We start from the raw sequence: 27,077 nt of genomic DNA, 5'->3' as shown, positions 1-27,077 counted from the left end.
GGGATCTATGGGGCTGGGACCCACATCTATGGGGCTGGAGGCAGATCTATGGGGCTGGGGGTGGATCTATGGGGCTGGGACCCACATATAGGGGCCTGGGACCCACATCTATGGGGCAGGAGAGGGGATCTGTGGGGCGGGAGAGGGGATCTATGGGGCTGCGACCCACATATAGGAGGCTGGAACCTATATATATGGGGCTGGGACCCACATCTATGGAGCTGAAGCCAAATCTATGGGGCAGGAGGTGGATCTATGGGGCGGGAGAGGGGATCTATGGGGCTGGAGAGGGACCTATGGGGCTGGAGAGGGGATCTATGGGGCAGGAGAGGGGATCTATGGGGCTGGAGAGGGGATCTATGGGGCAGGAGAGGGGATCTATGGGGCGGGAGAGGAGATTTATGGGGCAGAGAGGGGATCTATGGGGCAGAGAGGGGATCTATGGGGCTGGAGAGGGGATCTATGGGGCAGAAACGCCATCTATGGGGCAGAAATCCCATCTATGGGGCACAAATCCCCATCTATGGGGCAGAAATCCCATCTCTGGGGCTGAGACCCCCATCTATGGGGCAGGGAAGGGGGTTACCTGGTAGTTGTAGGGCACGGCGGCCCAGTCGGGGGGCAGAGGAGCTGCGCCCCATAAGTAGCGTCGTAAGTGGGGCCGGCAGTGGGGCAGAGTGGCGGCCAAGGCCAGCAGGAAACTCCCCACGGCGCGCTGCCCCACGGCGCGGCGGCAGAACAGAGCCACCTGGGGGGCGGGACCCACACTTAGGGGGCACGGACGCCACTTATGGGGCTGGGACCCACAGAGAGGGGTCGGGGGGGCACTTATGGGGCAGAAGGGCCCCAATCTATGGGGCTGAGGCACCACTTATGGGGCTGAGACCCACATATAGGGCACTGGGACCCACACTTATGGGGCTGAGATGCCACTTATGGGGCTGAGACCCACATATAGGGGTCGGAGGGGCACTTATGGGGCAGAAGGACCCCAATCTATGGGGCTGAGGCGCCACTTATGGGGCTGAGACCCACAAAGAGGGTCAGAGACCCACATATAGGGGGTGGGACCCACACTTATGGGGCTGAGACCCACATAGAGGGCTCGGAGGGACACTTATGGGGCAGAAGGGCCCCAATCTATGGGGCTGAGACCCACATATAGGACACTGGGACCCACACTTATGGGGCTGAGCCGCCACTTATGGGGCTGAGCCCCACCTATAGGGCTCCGAGACCCACACTTATGGGGCTGAGACCCACACCTATGGGGCTGAGACCCACATATAGGGGTCGGAGGGGCATTTATGGGGCAGAAGGGCCCCAATCTATGGGGCTGAGACGCCACTTATGGGGCTGAGACCCACATCTATGGGGCTGAGACGCCAGTTATGGGGCTGAGACCCACATATGGGGCTCTGAGACCCACATCTATGGGGCTGAGACACCACTTATGGGGCTGAGACCCACATAGAGGGGTCAGAGAGGCACTTATGGGGCAGAAGAGCCTCAATCTATGGGGCTGAGGCGCCACTTATGGGGCTGAGACTCACATATAGGGCTCTGAGACCCACATCTATGGGGCTGAGCCCCACCCATAGGGCTCCGAGACCCACACTTATGGGGCTGAGACCCACATCTATGGGGTTGAGACCCACATATAGGGGTCGGAGGGGCACTTATGGGGCAGAAGGGCCCCAATCTATGGGGCTGAGACGCCACTTATGGGGCTGAGACCCACATCTATGGGGCTGAGACGCCACTTATGGGGCTGAGCCCCACATCTATGGGGCTAAGACGCCACTTATGGGGCTGAGACCCACATATAGGGGTCGGAGGGACACTTATGGGGCAGAAGGGCCCCAATCTATGGGGCTGAGACACCACTTGTGGGGCTGAGACTCACATCTATGGGGCTGAGCCGCCACTTATGGGGCTGAGACCCACATCTATGGGGCTAAGACCCCACTTATGGGGCTGAGATGCCACTTATGGGGCTGAGACCCACATATAGGGGTCTGAGGGGCACTTATGGGGCAGAAGGGTTCCAATCTATGGCTCTGAGAAGCCACTTATGGGGCTGAGACCCACATATTGGGCTCTGAGACCCACATGTATGGGGCTGAGCCCCCACTTATGGGGCTGAGCCCCACATCTATGGGGCTAAGACCTCACTTATGGGGCTGAGACCCACATATAGGAGTCGGAAGAGCACTTATGGGGCAGAAGGACCCCAATCTATGGGGCTGAACCGCCACTTATGGGGCTGAGACCCACATCTATGGGGCTGAGCCCCACCCATAGGGCTCCGAGACCCACACTTATGGGGCTGAGACGCCACTTATGGGGCTGAGACCCACATATAGGGGTCGGAGGGGCACTTATGGGGCAGAAGGGCCCCAATCTATGGGTCTCGCCCCACACTTATGGGTCAGACCTGGAGGAGCCTCTCCGGTTGGCGCTTTCCCAGCCGCTCCGCGCGCTCCCGCAGGCCCCGCCCCGCCCCCAGCGCCGCCAACGTCACTTCCGCCTGTGGGGAGAGAGAGAGAGACTTCCGGTCATGTGACACGCGTGTTGTATTTCCTCCCCCCCCCCCGCGAGAGGCGCGCCTGGCAACGGAGTCACGTGGTGCCGCGCGCGCGGGAGTACCACGTGATTCTCTTCCCCCACCCCCCCCGGAGGGTGTCACGTGATGTCAAACCGTGAGCTCCGCCACTTCTTCCGGGTCCGGATCCGCCTCGGGGGGCGTGGCCTGAAGGGGAGAAACCGGAAGTGACGGACAGAGAGCCGGAAGTGACCCCTCCCCGAGGCAGTAGGGACCCAGAGGGGACCCATAAGTGCCCCATAAGTGACCTCCAGACCCATAAGTGCCCCACAAGTGACCCCCAGACCCATAACTGCCCCATAACTGCCTCATAAGTGACCCACAGGTGCCCCATAAGTGACCCTCAGCCCCATAAGTGACTCAGAAGTGACCCCTAAGTGCCCCATAAGTGACCCTCAGACCCATAAGTGACCCATAAGTGACCCATAAGTGACCTTCAGCCCCATAGGTGACCCACAAGTGACCCATAAGTGACCTTCAGCCCCATAAGTGACCCACAAGTGACCCATAAGTGACCCATAAGTGACCCACAGACCCATAAGTGACCCACAAGTGACCCATAAGTGACCTTCAGCCCCATAGGTGACCCACAAGTGACCCATAAGTGATCTTCAGCCCCATAAGTGACCCACAAGTGACCCATAAGTGACCCACAGACCCATAAGTGACCCACAAGTGACCCATAAGTGACCTTCAGCCCCATAGGTGACCCACAAGTGACCCATAAGTGACCCATAAGTGTCCCATAAGTGACCCTCAGCCCCATAAGTGACCCATAAGTGACCCATAAGTGCCCCATAAGTGACCCTCAGACCCATAACTGACCCACAAGTGACCAAGAGGTGACCCATAAGTGACTCTCAGCCCCATAAGTGACCCACAACTGCCCCACAAGTGACCTCCGGGCCCATAAGTGACCCATAAGTGACCCACAAGTGACCCACATGTGCCCCATAAGTGCCCCCCAAGTGCCCCATAAGTGCCCTCCAGCCCCATAAGTGACCCACAAGTGCCCCACAAGTGCCCCATAAGTGCCCCCCTCACCTCGTCCATGGAGGGCGGCGGTCGAGGCTCTCGCAGCCAATCTATGGGGCAGAGACCCACACTTAGGGGGCAGAGAGCCCCACTTATGGGGCAGAGATGCACAACTATGGGGCAGAGAGCTCAATCTATGGGGCAGGGAGACATATCTATGGGGCAGAGAGCCCAATCTATGGGGCAGGAAGTGAATCTATGGGGCAGAGAGCCCAATCTATGGGGCAGAGAGCCCTTTCTATGGGGCAGGGAGCGAACCTATGGGGCAGAGAGCTCAATCTATGGGGCAGAGGAGCCTATCTATGGGGCAGGAAGCGAATCTATGGGGCAGAGAGCCCAATCTATGGGTCAGAGAGCGAATCTATGGGGCAGAGAGCCCAATCTATGGGGCAGAGAGCCAAATCTATGGGGCAGGAAGCGAATCTATGGGGCAGAGAGCCCAATCTATGGGTCAGAGAGCGAATCTATGGGGCAGAGAGCCCAATCTATGGGGCAGAGAGCCAAATCTATGGGGCAGAGAGCGAATCTATGGGGTAGAGAGCCCAATCTATGGGGCAGGGAGCAAATCTATGGGGCAGAGAGCCCAATCTATGGGGCAGAGACCCAAATCTATGGGGCAGCGAGCGAATCTATGGGGCAGAGAGCTCAATCTATGGGGCAGGAAGCGAATCTATGGGGCAGAGAGCCCAATCTATGGGGCAGGGAGTGAATCTATGGGGCAGGGACCCAAATCTATGGGGCAGAGCCACCTCCTATGGGGCAGAGAGCGAATCTATGGGACAGGGAGACAATCTATGGGGCAGAGAAACAATCTATGGGGCAGAGAAGGCAATCTATGGGGCAGAGACCCAAATCTATGGGGCAGAGCCACCTTCTATGGGTCAGGAACCCAAATCTATGGGACAGGGAACCCTTCTATGGGGCAAGAGCCGAAATCTATGGGGCAGAAAAGCCAATCTATGGGGCAGAGAGCCCAATCTATGGGGCAGGGAGCGAATCTATGGGGCAGGGACCCAAATCTATGGGGCAGAACCACCTCCTATGGGGCAGAGAGCCAATCTATGGGGCAAAGCTCCAAATCTATGGGGCGGAGACCTCAATCTCTGGGTCAGAGCCCTCTTCTATGGGGCAGAGCCCCCAATCTATGGGGCAAAGGCCTCAATCTATGGGGCAGAGCCACTTCTCACCGTCCATCGCCTTCACTTCCGGGTTCCCACAATCCTTTGCGACCGCCCCGCCCCCTCCCGGGCCTCATTTGCATAAAAGGGACCCACAGATTGGGGCCCTTCTGCCCCATAAGTGCCCCCCCGACCCCTCTATGTGGGTCTCAGCCCCATAAGTGGCGCCTCAGCCCCATAGATTGGGGCCCTTCTGCCCCATAAGTGCCCCCTCGACCCCTCTATGTGGGTCTCAGCCCCATAAGTGACGTCTCAGCCCCATAGATTGGGGCCCTTCTGCCCCATAAGTGCCCCATAGGCGCTCTCCCCCCTCTCCCCTTTTCCCCCTCCCGCCGCGACCTCATTTGCATAAAGGGGCGGAGCCAAGAAACCAAAGCGCGGGTTTATTGAAGCGCGGGGAGGGGGCGTGGCTTGAGAGGAGGGGGCGTGGCTCGAGAGGGAGGGGGCGGAGCCTCAGTCCCTCCACGTGACTTCGACCTCGTCTGTGCGGAACCTGTGGGGGGAGAGGAGCGGTCAGAGGGGGTCTCTGCCCCATAGATGGGGGTCTCTGCCCCATAGATTTGGGTCTCTGCCCCATAGATTTGGTTCTAGCCCCATAGATTGACCCCTCTGCCCCATAGATTCACTCCCTGCCCCATAGAAAGGGCTCCCTGCCCCATAGATTGACCCCTCTGCCCCATAGATTTACTCCCTGCCCCATAGATTGGGGTCTCTGCCCCATAGATTGGGTTCTAGACCCATAGATTTGGCTCCCTGCCCCATAGATTGACGTCTCTGCCCCATAGATTGGGCTCTCTGCCCCATAGATTGACTCACTGCCCCATAGATTGGGATCTCTGCCCTATAGATTGGGGTTCTTGACCCACAGATTGACCCCTCTGCCCCATAGATTCACTCCCTGCCCCATAGATTGGGGTTCTAGACCCATAGATCGGCCCCTCTGCCCCATAGATTGGGGTCTGAGCCCCATAGATTGACCCCTCTGCCCCACAGAGGCTCTTCCTGCCCCATAGATTGAGTCCCTGCCCGATAGATTGGGGTTCTTGCCCCATAGATTGATCCCTCTGCCCCATAGATTGGGTTGTCTGCCCCATAGATTCACTCTCTGCCCCATAGATTGGGGTTCTAGCCCCATAGATTGGCTCTTCTGCCCCATGGATTGGCCCCTCTGCCCCACAGAATGGGGTCTGAGCCCCATAGATTGGCCCCTCTGCCCCATAGATTGATCTCTCTGCCCCATAGATTGGGGTCTAGACCCATAGATTGACCCCTCTGCCCCACAGATTCACTCCCTGCCCCATAGATGGGGGTCTGAGCCCCATAGATTGGGTTCTAGCCCCATAGAAAGGGCTCTCTGCCCCATAGATTCACTCCCTGCCCCATAGATTGGGCTCTCTGCCCCATAGATTGGGCTCTCTGCCCCATAGATTCACTCCCTGCCCCATAGATTGGGGCTGTATACCCATAGATTGACCCCTCTGCCCCATAGATTGGGGTCCCAGCCCCATAGATCCACCTCCAGCCCCCTAGATGTGGCTCTCAGCCCCCATAGCTGTGGGTCTGTGCCCCCTAAGTGTGGGGCTGACCTCTGCGTGACCCCCGAGTCGCTCAGCGCCGTCTCCTGCCCCACACGCAGCATCTCGGCGCCGGCCTGCGCGATCATCGCCCCATTGTCCACACAGTACCTGGGGGGCAGACCCACAAGTGGGGGGCAGACCCATAGATTGGGGCCCTTCTGCCCCATAAGTGCCCCTCCGACCCCTATATGTGGGGCTCAGCCCCATAAGTGGCGTCTCAGCCCCATAGATTGGGGCTCTTCTGCCCCATAAGTGCCCCCCCGACCCCTATATGTGGGTCCCACCCCCCTAGATGTGGGTCCCAGCCCCCCAGATGTGGGTCCCAGCCCCCTCGATGTGGGTCGCAGCCCCCCAGATGTGGGTCGCAGCCCCACCTCTCATCTATGGGGCACAGTCGAGCCCCTCGGGCGCTGCACATGGTCCTCAGCATCTCCTGGAGCCGTTGGTTACCTGTGGGGCGCCCCATAAGTCACTCCCTCTGCCCCATAAGTGACCCACTCTGCCCCATAAGTAACCCCCCCAGTTCCCCCCAGTCCTTCCATTGGAGTCAATGGGAGGTGAAGCCACGCCCCCTCCATTATAGTCAATGGGAGGTGAAGCCACGCCCCCTCCATTGGAGTCAATGGGAGGTGAAGCCACGCCCCTCCATTGGAGTCAATGGGAGGTAAAGCCACGCCCCCTCCATTGGAACCAATGGGGGCTCAAGCCACGCCCCCTCAATTGACGTCAATGGGGACTTAAGCCACGCCCCCCCATTGAAATCAATGGGCGCTGAAACCACTCTTCCTCCATTGAAACCAATGGAAGCTGAAGCCACGCCCCCTCCATTGAATTAAATTGGAGATAAAGCCACGCCCCCTCCATTGAAATCAATGGGGGCTCAAGCCACGCCCCCTCCATTATAGTCAATGGGAGCTGAAGCCACGCTCCCTCCATTATAGTCAATGGGGGTTGAAGCCCCGCCCCCTCCATTATAGTCAATGAAGGTTGAAGCCCCGCTTCCTCCATTATAGTCAATGGAGGTTGAAACCCCGCCCCCTCCATGATAGTCAATAGGCGCTGAAGCCCCGCCCCTTTAACCCCTTCCTCACAGGCCACGCCCCCCACGAGCAGCAGCTCTTCGGCTCCCGTCAGCGCCAGCGCTCGTTCCGACACCTCCGACACCATCGCGAACGCCGTCTCCTGTGGGCAACCGTGGCTACCAAAGGGCCTCCGGGGGGCTACCGAACCCCCTCGGGGGGCTACCGGGCCACCACACCCCCTTAGTAGCCACCACACCCCCTTTAGTAGCCACCGAACCCCCTTAATAGCCACCAAACCCCCTAAATAGCCACCAACCACCATAAATAGCCACCAGAGCCCTTTGGTAGCCCCGCCCCCTCTTGTAGCCACGCCCCCTTTTAGTAGCCCCGCCCCCCCAGTTAGTAGCCACGGCGGCCATCTTGGTAGCCCAAACCTGAAGGGAAAAGCAGAGATCCTCCGGCGTCGCCTCTCCCGACTCCAACAACTTGGGGGTCACGGCCTGAGGGGGGAGAGAGGCTCTGCCCCATAAGTGCCCCCCCGACCCCTCTATGTGGGGCTCAGCCCCATAAGTGGGGTCCCAGAGCCCTATTTGTGGGTCTCAGCCCCATAGATGTGGGTCTCAGAGCCCCATATGTGGGTCTCAGCCCCATAAGTGGCGTCTCAGCCCCATAGATTGGGGCCCTTCTGCCCCATAAGTGACCCCCCGACCCCTATATATGGGTCTCTGCCCCATAAGTGGGGTCTCAGCCCCATAGATTGGGGCCCTTCTGCCCCATAAGTGCCCCCCCGACCCCTCTATGTGACTCTCAGCCCCACAAGTGTGGGGCTCAGCCCCATAAGTACCTGGAGGTGCGCCAGGAGCCCCGAGAAGGAGAGGTCGAGGCCCTTCACCCCATAGGGCAGTTCCAGTAGGCGACGGCCCCTAAAGGGAGAGGAAAAACGTGGCTACCAACCACCCCCTGGGGGCTACCAACCCCCGAGGGGGCGGGGCTAGCCGAAAAGGGGGCGTGGTTAGTCGGAAAAGGGGCGTGGCTACCATTTAAAAGAGGTCTATTAAAGCCGTTTGGGGCTATGAAAGGGGTTTGGTGGGGTAGGGAAGGGGCGTGGCTTACTGAAAGGGGGCGTGGCTACGTTAAAAGGGGGCGTGGCTACCACAAAGGGGACTACTAAAGGGGGTTTGGGGCTACTAAAGGGTGGTTTGGGGTTATTAAAGGGGTATTTGGGGCTACTAAAGGGGTATTTAGGCTACTAGAAGGGGCGTGGCTACCTAAAAGGGGCGTGGCTACCTAAAAAAGGAGGCGTGGCTACTAAAAAAGGGACTACTAAAGGGGGTTTGGGGCTATTAAAGGGGAATTTGGGGCTACTAAAGGGGGTATTTGGGCTATTAAAGGGGTATTTGGGCTACTGGAGGGGGCGTGGCTACCAAAGAGGGGGCGTGGCTACCAAAGAGGGGGCGTGGCTACTAAAAAGAGGACTACTAAAGGGGGTTTGGGGCTACTAAAGGGGGGTTTGGGGTTATTAAAGGGGTATTTGGGGCTACTAAAGGGGTATTTGGGGCTATTAAAGGGGTATTTGGGGCTACTAAAGGGGTATTTGGGCTACTGGAGGGGGCGTGGCTACCAAAAAGGGTGCGTGGCTACCAGAAAGGAGGCGTGGCTACTAAAAAAGGGACAACTAAAGGCGGTTTGGGGCTATTAAAGAGGAATTTGGGGCTATTAAAGGGGTATCTGGGCTACTAGAGGGGGCGTGGCTACCAAAGGGGGCGTGGCTACTAAAAAGGAGGCGTGACTACCAAGAAAAGGGGCTATTAAAGGGGGTTTGAGGCTGTTAAAGGGGGGTTTGGGGCTATTAAAGGGGGATTTAGGCTACTAGAGGGGGCGTGGCTACCTAAAAGGGGGCGTGGCTACCAAAAAGGAGGGGTATTTGGGCTACTAAAGGGGTTTGGTGGCCACCAAAGGGGGGTTTTCAGCGGCCACACTCACCTGCGGGCCAAGAGCTCGATGTTGTAGCCGGGACTGGGGTCGTTGGAGAGCTGCGGAGACCAGTTTAGACCAGTTTAGACCAGTTCAGACCAGTTCAGACCAGTATAGACCTATACAAACCAGTTCAGAGCGGTAGGAAGCAGTAGAAAGCAATCCCAGTTTCGACCAGTCCAAACCAGTTGCATCCCAGTCGCCTCCCAGTCCCTCCCAGTTCCTCCCAATCCACTCCCAGTCCCCTCCCAGTCCCTCCCAGTCCCTCCCCGTCTCCCCAATCCCCTCCCAGTTGCCCCAGTCTCCCTTCCATTGAAGTGAATGGGAGCTCAAGCCACGCCCTCTCCATTGAAATAAATGGGGCTCAAACCACGCCCCCTCCATTGAAGTCAATGGGGGCTCAAACCACGCCCCCTCCATTGAAGTCAATGGGGGCTCAAACCACGCCCCCTCCATTGAAGTCAATGGGGCTCAAGCCATGCCCCCTCCATTGAAGTCAATGGGGCTCAAGCCACGCCCCTCCATTGAAGTCAATGGGGCTCAAGCCACGCCCCCTCCATTGAAGTCAATGGGCGCTCAAGCCACGCCCCCTCCATTGAAGTCAATGGGAGCTGAAGCCACTGCCTCCCAGTCCCTCCCAGTGCCTCCCAGTTCCCTCCCAGTGCCTCCCAGTTCCCTCCCAGTTCCCTCCCAGTGCCTCCCAGTGCCCCCCCAGTGCCTCCGAATTCCCTCCCAGTGCCTCCCAGTCCCTCCCAGTTCCCTCCCAGTCCCTCCCAGTTCCCTCCCAGTGCCCTCCCAGTGCTTCCCAGTGCCTCCCAGTACCCCCAGTTCCCTCGCCAGTCGATCCAGGCAGTTCCCCAGTGCCAAATCCAGAGTCTCTCCGAGGATCCGGTATCGGTGCCGCGAGAAAACCAGTACCTACAGGGGGCCAAACTGGGAGCTACTGGGCCAAACTGGAAACCTGACCGGCCCAAACTGGGAGCCACTGGGCCAAACTGGGAGCCGCAAAGGCTTTAGCAGCCACTGAAGGGCCTCCCAGTTCATCCCAGTCCCAGTCTGAGCCCTCCCAGTGACTCCCAGTCCATCCCAGTACACCCCCATTCCCCTCCCAGTCCTTCCCAGTGCCCCCAAACCCCATCCCAGTCCCCCCAGTCCTTCCCAGTGCCCCCAAACCCCCTCCCAGTCCCCTCCCAATCCCTCCCAGTGCCTCCCAGTGCCCCCAAACCCCATCCCAGTCCCCTCCCAGTCCCTCCCAGTGCCCCCAAACCCCATCCCAGTCCCTCCCAGTCCCTCCCAGTGCCCCCAAACCCCATCCCAGTCCCCTCCTCGTCCCTCCCAGTCCCTCCCAGTCCACTCCCAGTGCCCCCAAACCCCCTCCCAGTCCCTCCCAGTCCACTCCCAGTGCCTCCAAACCCCCTCCCAGTCCCTCCCAGTGCCCCCAAACCCCATCCCAGTCCCCTCCCAGTCCCTCCCAGTGCCCCCAAACCCCCTTTTAATCCCTTCCAATCCTCTCCCAGTGCTTCCCAGTCCCTCCCAGTGCCCCCAAACCCCACCCCAGTTCCCTCCCAGTCCCTCCCAGTGCCCCCAAACCCCCTCCCGGTCCCTCCCAGTACACCCAAAACCTCTCCCAGTTCCTTCCCAGTCCCTCCCAGTGCCCCCAAACCCCATCCCAGTCCCCTCCCAGTCCCTCCCAGTGCCCCCAAACCCCATCCCAGTCCCTCCCAGTGCCCCCAAATCCCATCCCAGTTCCCTCCCAGTCCCTCCCAGTCCCCCCAAACCCCCTTTTAACCCCTTCCAATCCCCTCCCAGTGCCTCCCAGTCCCCTCCCAGTACCCCCAAACCCCCTCCCAGTCCCTCCCAGTGCCCCCAAACCCCCTTTTAACCCCTTCCAATCCCCTCCCAGTCCCTCCCAGTGCCTCCCAGTCCCCTCCCAGTCCCACCTGGGTGTTGCCCCCGCTAACGTAGAGGATAACGGGGTCCCGGGCGCCCCCCAACAATCGCCCCATCTCGATGTGCCCCACGCAATGATTGACCCCCAAAAGGGGCAGCGCCCAAAGCTGCGCCAACGCTCGCGCCACCACCGCCACCACCGCCAGCGGAGCCCCCATGCCGGGCCCTGTGCCGGGAACACGCCACCAACATGCTAAGAACATGCTAAGAACACGTGACCCCCATAGGGACCCATTCAGGCTCTCTATGGGCCCCATTGATGCACTCTATGGGACCGGGTGGGCATTAGGACCCAGCGGAGTCGCTCTTTAAAACCTCCAATTTTACACGCTATGAACATGCTAAGAACATGCTAAGAACACGTGACCCATTCAGGCCCTATGGGGCTCCTTCGGGCTCTATATGGACCCATTCGGGCTCTATATGGGCCCGTTCAGGCCCTATATGGGCCCCATTGATGCTCTCTATGGGACCGGGTGGGCATTAGGACCCAGCGGAGTCGCTCTTTAAAACCCCCAAATCTACACGCTACGAACATGCTAAGAACATGCTAAGAACACGTGACCCATTCAGGCCCTATGGGGCTCCTTCGGGCTCTATATGGACCCATTCAGGCCCTATATGGGCCTGTTCAGGCCCTATATGGGCCCCATTGATGCTCTCTATGGGACCGGGTGGGCATTAGGACCCAGCGGAGTCGCTCTTTAAAACCCCCAAATCTACACGCTACAAACATGCTAAGAACATGCTAAGAACATGTGACCCATTCAGGTCCTATGGGGTTCCTTTGAGCCCTATATGGACCCATTCGGGCTCTATATAGGCCCATTCAGGCTCTATATGGGCCCCACTGATGCTCTCTATGGGACCAGGTGGGTATTAGGACCCAGCGGAGTCGCTCTTGAAAACCCCCAAATCTACATGCTACAAACATGCTAAGAACATGCTAAGAACACGTGATCCAATCAGGCCCTATGGGGCTCCTTCAAGCTCTATATGGACCCATTCAGGCCCTATATGGGCCCATTCAGGCTCTATATAGACCCATTCAGGCTCTATATGGGCCCCATTGATGCTCTCTATGGGCCCCATTGGTGCTCTCTATAGGCCCGGGTGGGCATTAGGACCCAGCGGAGTCACTCTTTAAAACCTCCAATTTTACACGCTATGAACATGCTAAGAACATGCTAAGAACACGTGACCCATTCAGGCCCTATGGGGCTCCTTCGGGCTCTATGTGGACCCATTCGGGCTATATATGGGTCCGTTCAGGCCCTATATGGGCCCTATTGAGGCTCTCTATGGGACCGGGTGGGCATTAGGACCCAGCGGAGTCGCTCTTTAAAACCCCCAAATTTACACGCTACGAACATGCTAAGAACATGCTAAGAACATGTGACCCATTCAGGCCCTATGGGGCTCCTTCGGGCTCTATATGGACCCATTCGGGCTCTATATGGGCCCATTGAGGCTCTCTATGGGCCCCATTGATGCTCTCTATGGGACCGGGTGGGCATTAGGACCCAGTGGAGTCGCCCTTGAAAAGCCCCAAATCTACATGCTAATTAAGGGCTAATTAAGGGCTAATTAAGGACCAATTAAGGGCCGATTAAGCCCTAACTGAGGGCTCATTAAGGGCCCTTTAAGGGCTCATTAAGGGCTCATAAAGGGTTCTTTAAGGACCAAATAAGGGCTCATTAAGGGCCAATTAAGGGCTCATTAAAGACTAATTAAGGGCCCATTAAGGGTTCTCTAAGCGCCCATTAAGCCCTAATTAAGGGCTCCTGAAGGGCCCATTAAGGGCTCATTAATGGCCCATTAAGGGCTTATTAAGGGCTCCTTAAGGTCCAATTAAGGGCCCATTAAGCCCTAATTAAGGGTTCATTAAGGGCCAATTAAGCGCCCATTAAGGGCTCATTAAGGGCCCATTAAGGGCCAAATAAGGGCTCATTAAGGGCCCATTAAGGGCCAAATAAGGGCTCATTAAGAGCCAATTAAGGGCCCATTAAGCCCTAATGAAAGGCTCATTAAGGGCTCATTAAGCTCTAATTAAGGACTCATTAAGGGCCCAATAAGGGCCAATTAAGGCCCTATTAAGAGCTCTTTAAAGTCCCCTTAAGGGCTAATTAAGGGCCAATTAAAGGCCCATTAAGCCCTAATGAAAGGCTCATTAAGGGCCCATTAAGGGCTAATTACGGGCTTATTAAGAGCCCATTAAGGGCTCATTAAGGGCTAATTAAGGGCCCATTAAGGGCTCATTAAGGGCTCATTAAGGGCCCACAGACTCTCTCTTGGTCTCCAAATTGGAGCGTCTCCAGCGCTGATGAAAGGGCTGAATTAAGGTTAATTAATGGCCTAATGAGGGGTTAATTAAGAGCTAATTAGGGGGGGGTGAATGAACGACCTCGGGTGAAAGCGATGGCGTCCACGTCCCGAGGGGTTAATCCGGCGTCGCTCAGCGCCGACGACACCAACTCCAACAGCACTCGGCGGTGATGGCGCCCGACGGGGCCCGGGGCGAAGCCTGAGAACCAGTATGGACCAGTATAAACCAGTATGGACCAGTATGGACCAGTATAGACCAGTAGGGACCAGTAGGGACCAGTACGGACCCCCCCAGTGCCTCCCAGTGCCCCTCAATCCCAGTGGAACTCGGAATTGATGGGGTATGAGTGAAGCCTGAGCACCAGTATAAACCAGTATGGACCAGTATGGGCCAGTATGGACCCCCTAATCCCTCCCAGTGTCCCCCAATCCCCTCCCAGTCCCCCCTAATCCCCTCCCAGTCCCTCCCAGTTCCCCCTAATCCCCTCCCAGTCCCTCCCAGTCCCCCCTAATCCCCTCCCAGTCCCTCCCAGTCCCTCCCAGTTCCCCTCAATCCCCTCCCACTCCCCCCCAATCCCCTCCCAGTCCCTCCCAGTCCCCTCCCAGTCCCTCCCAGTCCCCTCCCAGTCCCCTCCCAGTCCCTCCCAGTCCCCTCCCAGTCCCCCCCAGTCCCCCAGTCTCCCCTCCATTGATGTCAATGGGAGCTCAAGCCACGCTCCCTCCATTGAAGTCAATGGGGGCTCAAGCCACGCCCTCTCCATTGAAGTCAATGGGGGCTCAAGCCACGCCTCCTCCATTGAAGTCAATGTGGGCTCAAGCCACGCCCCCTCCATTGAAGTCAATGGGGCTCAAGCCACGCCCCCTCCATTGAAGTCAATGGGGGCTCAAGCCACGCCCCCTCCATTGAAGTCAATGGGGGCTCAAGCCACGCCCCCTCCATTGAAGTCAATGGGGGCTCAAACCACGCCCCCTCCATTGAAGTCAATGGGGGCTCAAGCCACACCCTCTTCCATTGAAGTCAATGGGGGCTCAAGCCACGCCCCCTCCATTGAAGTCAATGGGGGCTCAAGCCACGCCCCTCCACTGAAGTCAATGGGAGCTCAAACCACGCCTCCTGCATTGAAGTCAATGTGGGCTCAAGCCACGCCCCCTCCACTGAAGTCAATGGGGGCTCAAAACCACTGCCTCCCAGTCCCTCCCAGTCCCCCCTAATCCCCTCCCAGTCCATCCCAGTCCCCCCCATTCCCCTCCCAGTCCATCCCAGTACCCCCTAATCCCCTCCCAGTCCCCTCCCAGTCCATCCCAGTACCCCCTAATCCCCTCCCAGTCCCCCCTAATCCTCTCCCAGTCCCTCCCAGTCCCCCCTAATCCCCTCCCAGTCCCTCCCAGTCCCCCCTAATCCCCTCCTAATCCCCTCCCAGTCCCCTCCCAGTCCCCCCCGTACCCCCCAGTCCCCCCTAATCCCCTCCCAGTCCCCTCCCAGTCCCCCCTAATCCCCTCCCAGTCCCCTCCCAGTCCCACCAGTGCCGGGGGGGGGGACGAAGGTCTCTCGGCGGTTACTCAGCACTTTCCCATCGCGCACTATTCCCGCTCCCACTTTATTGGCCGATCCCTCCAGGCCCAACACCGTCGCCATCGCCGCGGCGCCTCTTGGTGACGTCACTTCCCTGCGACTCCCCCCGCCCCCCCTTTTTCCCGCCTTTTTTTTCGCTGCGGTTCGTTCCTAGAGAACACAAACAGGAAGTGGAGGGGGAGGAGGAGGAGGGACTTCCGCTTCCGGTTTTTGGGGGGGAGGGGGACGAGCACGAGCGCGCCTGGAGGTGCTCTGAGGGGATCGATCGGCGTTGAAGGTGATCGATCGCCTTTGAGGGGTTATTGATCGATTTGAGGGGTGATTGATCGGCTTTGAGGGGTTATTGATCGATTTGAGGGGTTATTGATTGATTTGAGGGGTTATTGATTGGATTTAGGGGTTTATTGATCGATTTGAGGGGTGATTGATCGGCTTTGAGGGGTTATTGATTGATTTGAGGGGTTATTGATCGGATTTAGGGGTTTATTGATCAATTTTGGGGGTTATTGATTGGATTTAAGGGCTTATTGATCGGTTTGAGGGGTTATTGATTGGATTTTGGGGGTTATTGATTGGATTTAAGGGCTTATTGATCGATTTGAGGGGTTATTGATTGGATTTTGGGGGTTATTGATTGGATTTCGGGGGCGATTGATCAATTTTAGTGGTTATTGATTGGAATTTGGGGGTGATGGATCGATTTTAGGCATTATTGATTGGATTTTAGGGGTTATTGATTGGATTTAGGGAGTGATTGATCGATTTTGGGGGTTATTGATGGGATTTTGAGGGCGATTGATCCATTTTAGGGGTTATTGATTGGATTTAGGGAGTGATTGATCCCCTTCCAGGCCCGGACTGCTCCATTTTGAGGGTTATTGATCGGCTTTGGGCCCCATTGATCCGGATCAAAGCCATGCCGAAGCGAAGCAAGAAGGAGGCGGCGGGGGAGGCGAGCGACGAAGGAGGTGAGTGACACCAGTACAAACCAGTAGAGACCAGTAAGAACCAGTACGGACTGGTATTTGCTTCCTTTAGTCCCTCCCAGTCCCTCCCAGTGCCCCCCAATCCCCTCCCAGTGCCCTTCAATCCCCTCCCAGTGCCCCTCAATCCCCTCCAATCCTCTCCCAGTGCCTCCCAGTGCCTCCCAGTGCCTCTGTCCCCCCTCCCCAGGCCGTCGCCCCCCCAAGGCCGGACGGGAGGAAGTGGCGACCTACGAGGACCCCCCCGTACGGGAGGAGACGCCGAGCGGGAAACGCTTTACCCTCAAGGTCACCTCATGGAACGTGGACGGACTGCGGGCGTGGGTGCGCAAGGGGGGGCTGCAGGTGAGAGAGGGGCCGTTACGGGCTATAGGGGACCGGCGGGGGGGCTATAGGGACCAAGGGGATCAATAGGGATCAATAGAGACCAATGGGATCAATGGGGACCCATAGAGACCAATGGGATCAATAGGGATCAATGGGGACCCATAGAGACCAATGGGATCAATAGGGGTCAATGGGGACCCATAGAGACCAATGGGATCAATAGGGATCAATGGGGACCCATAGAGACCAATGGGATCAATAGGGGTCAATGGGGACCCATAGAGACCAATGGGATCAATAGGGGTCAATGGGGACCCATAGAGATCAATGGGATCAATAGGGGTCAATGGGGACCCATAGAGACCAATGGGATCAATAGGGATCAATGGGGACCCATAGAGATCAATGGGATCAATAGGGGTCAATGGGGACCCATAGAGAGCAATGGGATCAATAGGGGTCAATGGGGACCAATGGGATCAATAGGGGTCAATGGGGACCCATAGAGACCAATGGGATCAATAGGGGTCAATGGGGACCCATAGAGACCAATGGGATCAATAGGGACCCATAGAGACCAATGGGGTCAATGGAGACCCATAGAGACCAATGGGATCAATGGGGATCAATGGGGACCCATAGAGACCAATGGGATCAATAGAACCAATAGGAACCCCATAGAGGCCCATAGAAAGCAGTGGAATCAATAGAGACCCATAAGAGCCCATAGGGACCCATAGAGCCCCATAAAAGCCCCATAGGGACCCATAGAAGTCCATAGAGACCAATGGAATTAATAGAACCCATAGTGACCCCATAGAGACCCATAGAACGTATAGAGGCCCCATAGAGACCCATAGAAACCGATTGAATCAATAGAACCAATAGAGACCCCGTAAGAGCCCCATAGGGATCCATAGAGCCCATAGACCCCCATAGGAACCCATAGAGACCTATAGAAACCAATGGAATCAATAGAGACCCCATAGAGACCCGTAGGGATCCATAGAGACCCATCGAGACCCATAGAAACCAATGGAATCAATAGAACCAATATGGCCCCGTAGAGCCCCCATAGAGACCCCATAGAAACCAGTGGAATCAATAGAGTCAATAGGGACCCCATAAGAGCCCCATAGGGACCCGTAGAGACCCATAGAAACCAATGGAATCAATAGAACTAATAGGGCCCTATAGAGATCTCATAGAGCCAATAGAAACCTACAGACACCCATAAAGACCCCATAGAGACCAATGGAATCAATAGGGTCCCCATGGGGCCCCATAGAGACCCATAGAAACCAATGGAATCAATAGAACCAATATGGCCCCATAGAGCCCCCATAGAGCCCCCATAGAGCCCCATAGAGCCCCATAGAGACTATAGAGACCCCATAGAGCCCCCATAGAGACCATAGAGCCCCATAGAGACCATAGAGACCCCATAGAGACCATAGAGCCCCCATAGAGCCCCCATAGAGACCCCATAGAGCCCCATAGAGCCCCATAGAGCCCCATAGAGCCCCCATAGAGGCCCATAGAGACCAATGGAATTAATAGACCCCATAGAGACCCCATAGAGACCCCATAGAGACCCATAGGGACACATAGAGCCCATAGAGCCTCTTAGGGGCTCGTAGAGACCCATAGAAACCAATGGGATCAATAGAACCAATAGGGCCCCATAGAGACCCCATAGAGACCCTATAGAGCCCCATAGAGGCCCCATAGAGGCCCCATAGAGACCCCATAGAGACCCCATAGAGCCCCCATAGAGCCCCCATAGAGACCCATAGAGACCCATAGAGACCCATAGAGCCCCCATAGAGCCCCCATAGAGCCCCCATAGAGCCCCCACAGAGCCCCCATAGAGCCCCCACAGAGCCCCCATAGAGCCCCCATAGAGACCCCATAGAGCCCCATAGAGCCCCTATAGAGCTCCATGGAGACCCCACAGAGACCCCACAGAGACCCCACAGAGACCCCACAGAGACCCCACAGAGCCCCATAGAGAGCCCATAGAGCCCCCATAGAGCCCCATAGAGACCCATAGAGCCCCCATAGAGCCCCCATAGAGCCCCATAGAGACCCATAGAGCCCCATAGAGACCCATAGAGCCCCATAGGGACTTTCTCGTCCGCAGTGGATCCAGGAAGAGGCTCCGGATGTGCTGTGCCTCCAAGAGACCAAATGTGGGGCAGAATCGGTACCCCCCGAAGTCCGCGACCTCCAAGCTCTGCCCCACCAGTACTGGGCCTCTCCCAAGGATCGGCCCGGCTATAGCGGTGTGGGGCTCCTGACCCGCTCCGAGCCCATCTGCGTCACCTACGGCATCGGTGAGTGGACCCCTGACCCATAACTGACCTCCTGGGACCCATAACTACGTCCTCGGACCCATAACTCCCCACTTGGAGACCCATAAGTGGCGTCACGGCCTTCAAAATGCTTCTTGAAGGACCTCAAATCTTCATGAATGGCCTCAAAATCCATCCTGGTGACCCCTAAGTGATCTCTGGACCCATAAGTGACCTCTTGTGACCCATAACTACGTCCTCAGACCCATAAGTCCCCACTTTGAGACCCATAAGTGGCCTCACGGCCTTCAAAACGCTTCTTGAAGGACCTCAAAAGCTTCAGGAATGGCCCCAAAATCCATCCTGGTGACCCCTAAGTGAGTTCTGGACCCATAAGTGACCTCTTGTGACCCATAAGTACATCCTCAGACCCATAAGTCCCCACTTGGGGACCCATAAGTGACCTCACGGCCTTCGAAACGCTTCTTGAAGGACCTCAAAAGCTTCAGGAATGGCCCCAAAATCCATCCTGGTGACCCCTAAGTGACCTCTGGACCCATAAGTGACCTCTTGTGACCCATAACTACGTTCTCGGACTCATAAGTCCCCACTTGGAGACCCATAAGTGGCCTCACGGCCTTCAAAACGCTTCTTGAAGGACCTCAAATCTTCATGAATGGCCCCAAAATCCATCCTGGTGACCCCTAAGTGTCCTCCTGGGACCCCTAAGTGACCCCTGGACCCATAAGTGACCTCTTGTGACCCATAAGTACGTTCTCAGACCCATAACTCCCCACTTCGAGACCCATAAGTGACCTCACGGCTTTCAAAACGCTTCTTGAAGGACCTCAAAAGCTTCAGGAATGGCCCCAAAATCCATCCTGGTGACCCCTAAGTGACCTCTGGACCCATAAGTGACCCCTTGTGACCCATAAGTATATCCTCAGACCCATAAGTGCCCACTTTGAGACCCATAAGTGGTCTCACGGCCTTCAAAACGCTTCTTGAAGGACCTCAAATCTTCATGAATGGCCTCAAAATCCATCCTGGTGACCCCTAAGTGATCTCTGGACCCATAAGTGACCTCTTGTGACCCATAACTACGTTCTCGGACTCATAAGTCCCCACTTCGAGACCCATAAGTGGCCTCACGGCCTTCGAAACGCTTCTTGAAGGACCTCAAAAGCTTCAGGAACCACCTCAAAGTCCACCCTGGTGACCCCTAAGTGACCTCCTGGGACCCCTAAGTGACCCCTGGACCCATAAGTGACCTCTTGTGACCCATAACTACGTCGTCAGACCCATAAGTCCCCACTTCGAGACCCATAAGTGGCCTCACGGCCCTCGAAACGCTTCTTGAAGGACCTCAAAAGCTTCAGGAATGGCCCCAAAATCCATCCTGGTGACCCCTAAGTGACCTCTGGACCCATAAGTGACCTCCTGTGACCCATAACTACGTTCTCAGGCCCATAAGTCCCCACTTTGAGACCCATAAGTGGCCTCACGGCCTTCAAAACGCTTCTTGAAGGACCTCAGAGCTTCATGAACCACCTCAAAATCCACTCTGGTGACCCCTAAGTGACCTCCTGGGACCCCTAAGTGACCCCTGGACCCATAAGTGACCTCTTGTGACCCATAACTACGTCCTCAGACCCATAAGTCCCCACTTCGAGACCCATAAGTGGCCTCACGGCCTTCAAAACGCTTCTTGAAGGACCTCAAAAGCTTCAGGAATGGCCCCAAAATCCATCCTGGTGACCCCTAAGTGACCTCTGAACCCATAAGTGACCCCTTGTGACCCATAAGTACGTCCTCAGACCCATAAGTCCCCACTTGGAGACCCATAAGTGGCCTCACGGCCTTCAAAACGCTTCTTGAAGGACCTCAAAAGCTTCATGAACCACTTCAAAATCCACTCTGGTGACCCCTAAGTGACTTCTGGACCCATAAGTGATCTCCTCTGACCCATAAGTGACCTCTTGTGACCCATAACTATGTTATCAGACCCATAAGTCCCCACTTTGAGACCCATAAGTGACCTCACGGCCTTCAAAACGCTTCTTGAAGGACCTCAAAAGCTTCAGGAATGGCCCCAAAATGGACCTCAACTGCTCCGATTGCCACCGATTCCCTCCCAGTGCTCCCAGTTGACCCCCAGTCCCTCCCAGTTGACCCCAGTTGACCCCCAGTTCCTCCCAGTTGACCCCCAGTCCATCCCAGTTGACCCCAGTTGACCCCCAGTTCCTCCCAGTTGACCCCCAGTCCATCCCAGTTTACCTTTCTTGATCCCAGTTGCTCCCAATTCCCTTCCAGTCCCTCCCAGTTGATCTCCAGTCCCTCCCAATTGACCCCCAGTCCCTCCCAGTGGACTCCAGTTGACTCCCAATTCCACCCAGTTGACTCCCAGTCCCTCCCAGTTGATCCCCAGTCCATCCCAGTTGACCTCAGATGACCCCAGTTGACTCCAGTTGACTCCCAGTCCATCCCACTCCATTCCAGTTGACCCCAGTCGACCCCCAGTCCCTCCCAGTCCATCCCAGTTGACTCCAGTCGACCCCCAGTCCATCCCAGTTGACCCCAGTTGACTCCAGTTGACTCCCAGTCCATCCCAGTTGACTCCAGTTGACTCCCAATTCCACTCAGTTGACCCCCAGTCCCTCCCAGTCCATCCCAGTTGACCCCCAGTCCCTCCCAGTCCATCCCAGTTGACTCCCAGTTGCTCTCAGTCCCTCCCAGTTGACTCCCAGTTGACTCCCAGTCCATCCCAGTCCCTCCCAGTTGACCCCCAGTCCATCCCAGTTGACTCCCAATTCCGTCTTTTGCCCTTTCTCGCTCCGAATCCCCTCCCAGTCCGTCCCAGTTGACCCCAATCCATCCCAGTTGACTCCAGTTGACCCCCAGTCCCTCCCAGTTGACCCCAATTGACACCAGTTGACCCCCAATTGACTCCCACTCCATCCCAGTTGACTCTCAGTCCTTCCCAGTCCATCCCAGTCCCTCCCAGTTGACCCCCAACTCCACCTTTTGCCCTTTCTCGCTCCGAATTGCCTCCCAGTCCCCTCCCAGTCCCCTCCCAGTCCCCTCCCAGTCCCTCCCAGTCCCTCCCAATCCCTCCCAGTCCCTCCCAGTCCTTCCCAATCCCCTCCCAGTCCCTCCCAGTCTCTCCCAGTCTCTCCCAGTCCCTCCCAGTCCCTCCCAATCCCCTCCCAGTCCCTCCCAGTCCCTCCCAATCCCCTCCCAATCCCCTCCCAATCCCCTCCCAATCCCCTCCCAATCCCCTCCCAGTCCCTCCCAGTCCCTCCCAGTCCCTCCCAATCCCCTCCCAATCCCCTCCCAATCCCCTCCCAATCCCCTCCCAGTCCCTCCCAGTCCCTCCCAATCCCCTCCCAATCCCCTCCCAATCCCCTCCCAATCCCCTCCCAGTCCCTCCCAGTCCCTCCCAATCCCCTCCCAATCCCCTCCCAATCCCCTCCCAGTCCCTCCCAATCCCCTCCCAATCCCCTCCCAATCCCTCCCAGTCTCTCCCAGTCCCTCCCAATCCCTCCCAGTCCCTCCCAGTCCCCTCCCAGTCCCCTCCCAGTCCCTCCCAGTCCCTCCCAATCCCTCCCAGTCCCTCCCAGTCCTTCCCAATCCCCTCCCAGTCCCTCCCAGTCTCTCCCAGTCTCTCCCAGTCCCTCCCAATCCCCTCCCAGTCCCTCCCAATCCCCTCCCAATCCCCTCCCAATCCCCTCCCAATCCCCTCCCAGTCCCTCCCAGTCCCTCCCAATCCCCTCCCAGTCCCTCCCAGTCCCTCCCAATCCCCTCCCAATCCCCTCCCAATCCCCTCCCAATCCCCTCCCAATCCCCTCCCAATCCCCTCCCAATCCCCTCCCAGTCCCTCCCAGTCCCTCCCAGTCCCTCCCAATCCCCTCCCAATCCCCTCCCAATCCCCTCCCAATCCCCTCCCAGTCCCTCCCAATCCCCTCCCAATCCCCTCCCAATCCCCTCCCAATCCCCTCCCAATCCCCTCCCAGTCCCTCCCAGTCCCTCCCAATCCCCTCCCAATCCCCTCCCAATCCCCTCCCAATCCCCTCCCAGTCCCTCCCAGTCCCTCCCAATCCCCTCCCAATCCCCTCCCAATCCCCTCCCAATCCCCTCCCAGTCCCTCCCAGTCCCTCCCAATCCCCTCCCAGTCCCTCCCAGTCCCTCCCAATCCCCTCCCAATCCCTCCCAATCCCCTCCCAATCCCCTCCCAATCCCCTCCCAATCCCCTCCCAATCCCCTCCCAGTCCCTCCCAGTCCCTCCCAGTCCCTCCCAATCCCCTCCCAATCCCCTCCCAATCCCCTCCCAATCCCCTCCCAGTCCCTCCCAGTCCCTCCCAATCCCCTCCCAATCCCCTCCCAATCCCCTCCCAATCCCCTCCCAGTCCCTCCCAGTCCCTCCCAATCCCCTCCCAATCCCCTCCCAATCCCCTCCCAATCCCCTCCCAGTCCCTCCCAGTCCCTCCCAATCCCCTCCCAATCCCCTCCCAATCCCCTCCCAATCCCCTCCCAATCCCTCCCAGTCTCTCCCAGTCCCTCCCAATCCCTCCCAATCCCTTCCCAATCCCCTCCCAGTCCCTCCCAATCCCCTCCCAGTCTCTCCCAGTTGACTCCCAGTCCCTCCCAGTCCATCCCAGTTGACTCCCAGTTGCTCTCAGTCCCTCTCAGTTGACTCCCAGTCCATCCCAGTTGACCCCAGTTGACCCTCAGTCCCTCTCAGTTGACCCCAGTTGACCCCCAGTTCCTCCCAGTTGACCCCAGTTGACCCCCAGTTCCTCCCAGTTGACCCCAGTTGACCCCCAGTTCCTCCCAGTTGACCCCAGTTGACCCCCAGTCCATCCCAGTTGACCCCAGTTGACTCCCACTCCATCCCAGTTAACTCCAGTTGACCCCAGTTGACCCCCAGTCCATCCCAGTTGACTCCCAGTCCCTCTCAGTTGACTCCCAGTCCATCCCAGTTGACTCCAGTTGACCCCCAGTCCATCCCAATCCATCCCAGTTGACTGTAGTTGACCCCCAGTTGACCCCAGTCCATCCCAGTTGACTCCAGTTGACCCCCAGTTCCTCCCAGTTGACCCCAGTCGACCCCCAGTCCATCCCAGTTGACTCCAGTCGACCCCCAGTCCCTCCCAGTTGACCCCAATTGACACCAGTTGACCCCCAATTGACTCCCACTCCATCCCAGTTGACTCTCAGTCCTTCCCATTCCATCCCAGTCCCTCCCAGTTGACCCCCAACTCCACCTTTTGCCCTTTCTCGCTCCGAATTGCCTCCCAGTCCCTCCCAGTCCCTCCCAGTCCCTCCCAGTCCCTCCCAGTCCCTCCCAATCCCCTCCCAATCCCCTCCCAGTCCCTCCCAATCCCCTCCCAGTCCCTCCCAGTCCCTCCCAGTTGACTCCCAGTCCATCCCAGTTGACTCCAGTTGACTCCCAGTCCATCCCAGTTGACTCCCAGTCCCCTCCCACCCCCCCATTAACCCCTCCCCCCCCTTTTTTCAGGCGCCGACGAACACGACGGCGAAGGCCGCGTGGTGACGGCGGAATTCCCTTCTTTTTTCCTGGTTTCCGCTTACGTCCCTAATTCCGGGCGGGCTTTAATCCGCCTCCCGTACCGCCAACGCTGGGACGCGGCTTTCCGCTCTTATTTATCCCGTTTGGATCACCGCAAACCCATCATCCTTTGCGGCGACCTCAACGTCGCCCATACGGAAAAGGACCTCCGGCACCCGCGGCCCAACCGCCGCTCCGCCGGATTCACCGCCGAAGAACGGGAAAACTTCGGAGCTCTCTTAGAGAAAGGCTTTATCGATACTTTCCGGTACCTTTATCCCGATTTTTTACACGCGTATACGTTTTGGACCTATTTAGGGAACGCTCGGGAACGGAATGTGGGGTGGAGGTTGGATTATTTCGTGTTGTCCGAACGGCTCCGGGAGGGGTTGTGCGATAGTAAGATCCGGAATAAGGTGTTGGGGAGCGATCATTGTCCCATTACGCTGTTGATGGCGGTGTAAAGGGGGGGATCCGGGGGGGAAAATAGGGAAAAAATGGGGATAAGTGGGGAAAAATGGGGGTAAAAAATGGGGGAAAATGGGGGAAAATGGGGGAAAAATGGGGGAAAATGGGGGAAAATGGGGGAAAAATGGGGGTAAAAATGGGGGAAAATGGGGGAAAAATGGGGTGAAATGGGGAAAAAATTGGATTAAATGGGGGAAAATGGGGAAAAATGGGGTGAAATGGGGAGAAAATGGGGGGAAATGGGGAAAAAATGGGGTGAAATGGGGGGAAATGGGGAAAAAATGGGGGGAAATGGGGGGAAATGGGGGAAAAATGGGGTGAAATGGGGAGAAAATGGGGTGAAATGGGGAAAAAATGGGGTGAAATGGGGGAAATGGGGGAAAAATGGGGTGAAATGGGGAAAAAATGGGGGAAAATGGGGAGAAAATGGGGGGAAAAGGGGATTAAATGCAGAAAAAAATGGGATTAAATGGGGGAAAATGGGGTGAAATGGGGGAAAAATGGGGTGAAATGGGGGGAAATGGGGTGAAATGGGGGGAAATGGGGTGAAATGGGGGAAAAATGGGGGAGAAATGGGGGAAAATTGGGATTAAATGGGGGAAAATGGGGTGAAATGGGGGGAAAATGGGGTGAAATGGGAAAAAATGGGGGGAAATGGGGTGAAATGGGGGGAAATGGGGGGAAATGGGGGAAAAATGGGGGAAAAATGGGGGGGAATGGGGAAAAGATGGGATTAAATGGGAAAAGATGGGATTAAATGGGAAAAAATGGGGTGAAATGGGGAGAAAATTGGATGAAATGGGGGAAAATGGGGAAAAAATGGGGGGAAATGGGGGGAAAAGTGGATTAAATGCAGAAAAAATGGGATTAAATGGGGGAAAATGGGGTGAAATGGGGAAAAAAGGGGAAAAAATGGGGTGAAATGGGGAAAAAATGGGAAAAAATGGGAAAAAAATTGAGTTAAATGGGGGAAAATGGGGGGAAATGGGGAGAAAATGGGGTGAAATGGGGAGAAAATTGGATTAAATGGGGAAAAATTGGATGAAATGGGGAAAAAATGGGGTGAAATGGGGAGAAAATTGGATGAAATGGGAAAAAATGGGATGAAATGGGGAAAAATTGGATGAAATGGGGGAAAAATTGGATGAAATGGGGAGAAAATTGGATGAAATGGCGAGAAAAGGGGAAAAAATGGCAAAAAATGGGGTGAAATGGGGAGAAAATGGGGAGAAAATTGGATTAAATTGGGGAAAATGGGGTGAAATGGGGAAAAAATGGGGTGAAATGGGAAAAAATGGGGAAAATGGGGAGAAAATGGGGTGAAATGGGGAAAAAATGGATGAAATGGGGGAAAAATTGGGTTAAATGGGGAGAAAATGGGATTAAATGGAGAAAAAATGGGATGAAATGGGGAGAAAATGGGATGAAATGGGGGAAAATGGGGTGAAATGGGGAGAAAATTGGATGAAATGGGGAGAAAATGGGGTGAAATGGGGGAAAAAAGGGGATGAAATGGGAAAAAAGGGGATTAAATTGGGAAAAAATGGGATTAAATGCAGAAAAAATGGGATTAAATGGGGGAAAAATGGGAGTAAATGGGGGAAAATTGGATTAAATGGGGGAAAATGGGGAGAAATGGGGAAAAAATGGGGTGAAATGGGGGAAAAATGGGGTGAAATGGGGGAAAATTGGATGAAATGGGGAGAAATTCAATTGAGGTTTAACCGAAATGGGGATAAATTCATCCGAAATGGGCGTAAACCCCACCAAAACGCCCCCCTATGGATCCCCCCTTTTCCCTATGGATCTCCTTGACCCCCCCGTGACCCCTCTGGCTCTGTAGGCTCCGCCCCCTCCTCCTCAGGGCTCCGCCCCTCCCTCCCCTGTTTCGTTTTGTACCAATAAAGGACCTCAAATCCGCGGGAATTTGGCCCAAAGTGGGGGTCGGGGGGGGGTGGGACCCACATATAGGGGGGTGGGACCCACATATAGGGGGGTGGGACCCACATATAGGGGGTGGGACCCACATATAGGGGGGTGGGACCCACATATAGGGGGGTGGGACCCACATATAGGGGGTGGGACCCACATATAGGGGGTGGGACCCACATATAGGGGGTCGGGACCCACATATAGGGGGTGGGACCCACATATAGGGGGTGGGACCCACATATAGGGGGGTGGGACCCACATATAG

The 27,077-nt window shown here is 56.6% G+C and overlaps 2 protein-coding genes across 6 annotated transcripts in view; one reads left to right on the top strand and one right to left on the bottom strand.

Moving 5' to 3' along the window:
* Positions 1 to 24,891, top strand: part of APEX1 (apurinic/apyrimidinic endodeoxyribonuclease 1) — a 33,946-nt gene extending 9,055 nt beyond the window's left edge. The window contains exons 1-5 of one of the 4 annotated variants that reach the window (XM_054053092.1): positions 15,434 to 15,516; positions 16,069 to 16,207; positions 16,413 to 16,567; positions 18,693 to 18,885; positions 24,362 to 24,891. In XM_054053092.1, the coding sequence (XP_053909067.1) occupies positions 16,156 to 16,207; positions 16,413 to 16,567; positions 18,693 to 18,885; positions 24,362 to 24,876 (915 nt within the window). In that variant the 5' untranslated portion in view covers positions 15,434 to 15,516; positions 16,069 to 16,155 and the 3' untranslated portion in view covers positions 24,877 to 24,891. Of the gene's footprint in view, positions 1 to 15,433; positions 15,517 to 16,048; positions 16,208 to 16,412; positions 16,568 to 18,692; positions 18,886 to 24,361 lie in introns of those variants that run through there. The other 3 variants (XM_054053090.1, XM_054053091.1, XM_054053093.1) reach the window with 3 other exon arrangements.
* Positions 5,185 to 15,346, bottom strand: OSGEP (O-sialoglycoprotein endopeptidase). Of its 2 annotated transcripts, XM_054053086.1 has the most exons (11): positions 15,188 to 15,346; positions 13,746 to 13,865; positions 11,332 to 11,507; positions 10,214 to 10,309; positions 9,401 to 9,450; positions 8,262 to 8,340; positions 7,852 to 7,917; positions 7,487 to 7,577; positions 6,770 to 6,845; positions 6,405 to 6,503; positions 5,185 to 5,311 (listed from the first exon to the last, which is right to left on the bottom strand). In XM_054053086.1, exons 1-11 carry the CDS (start codon positions 15,300 to 15,302, stop codon positions 5,272 to 5,274), a joined length of 1,008 nt encoding a protein of 335 aa, XP_053909061.1. In that variant the 5' UTR covers positions 15,303 to 15,346; the 3' UTR covers positions 5,185 to 5,271. The 2 variants fall into 2 exon arrangements, with proteins under 2 accessions (XP_053909061.1, XP_053909062.1); XM_054053087.1 differs by lacking the exon at positions 6,405 to 6,503 and having other exon boundaries at positions 5,208 to 5,311.
* Positions 24,892 to 27,077: the final 2,186 nt, after the last annotated feature.

Source organism: Cuculus canorus, chromosome 39, assembly GCF_017976375.1.
Source record: "Cuculus canorus isolate bCucCan1 chromosome 39, bCucCan1.pri, whole genome shotgun sequence".
Taxonomy (NCBI): Eukaryota; Metazoa; Chordata; class Aves; order Cuculiformes; family Cuculidae; genus Cuculus; species Cuculus canorus.
Note: the sequence above shows the minus strand (reverse complement) of the source record. Positions and strands in the feature narration are given on the sequence as shown.

Bases quoted from the DNA above. Each gene is read 5' to 3' on its own strand.
- OSGEP (XM_054053086.1), bottom strand. From the start codon at position 15,302: ATGGCGACGGTGTTGGGCCTGGAGGGATCGGCCAATAAAGTGGGAGCG. The intron at 9,451-10,213 runs GTACTGGGAGGC...TGGTCTCCGCAG, and splicing joins GACTGGCGAGGGAACTGGGG to CTCTCCAACGACCCCAGTCC. The intron at 8,341-9,400 runs GTGAGTGTGGCC...CTCTCCCTTTAG, and splicing joins ATCGAGCTCTTGGCCCGCAG to GGGCCGTCGCCTACTGGAAC.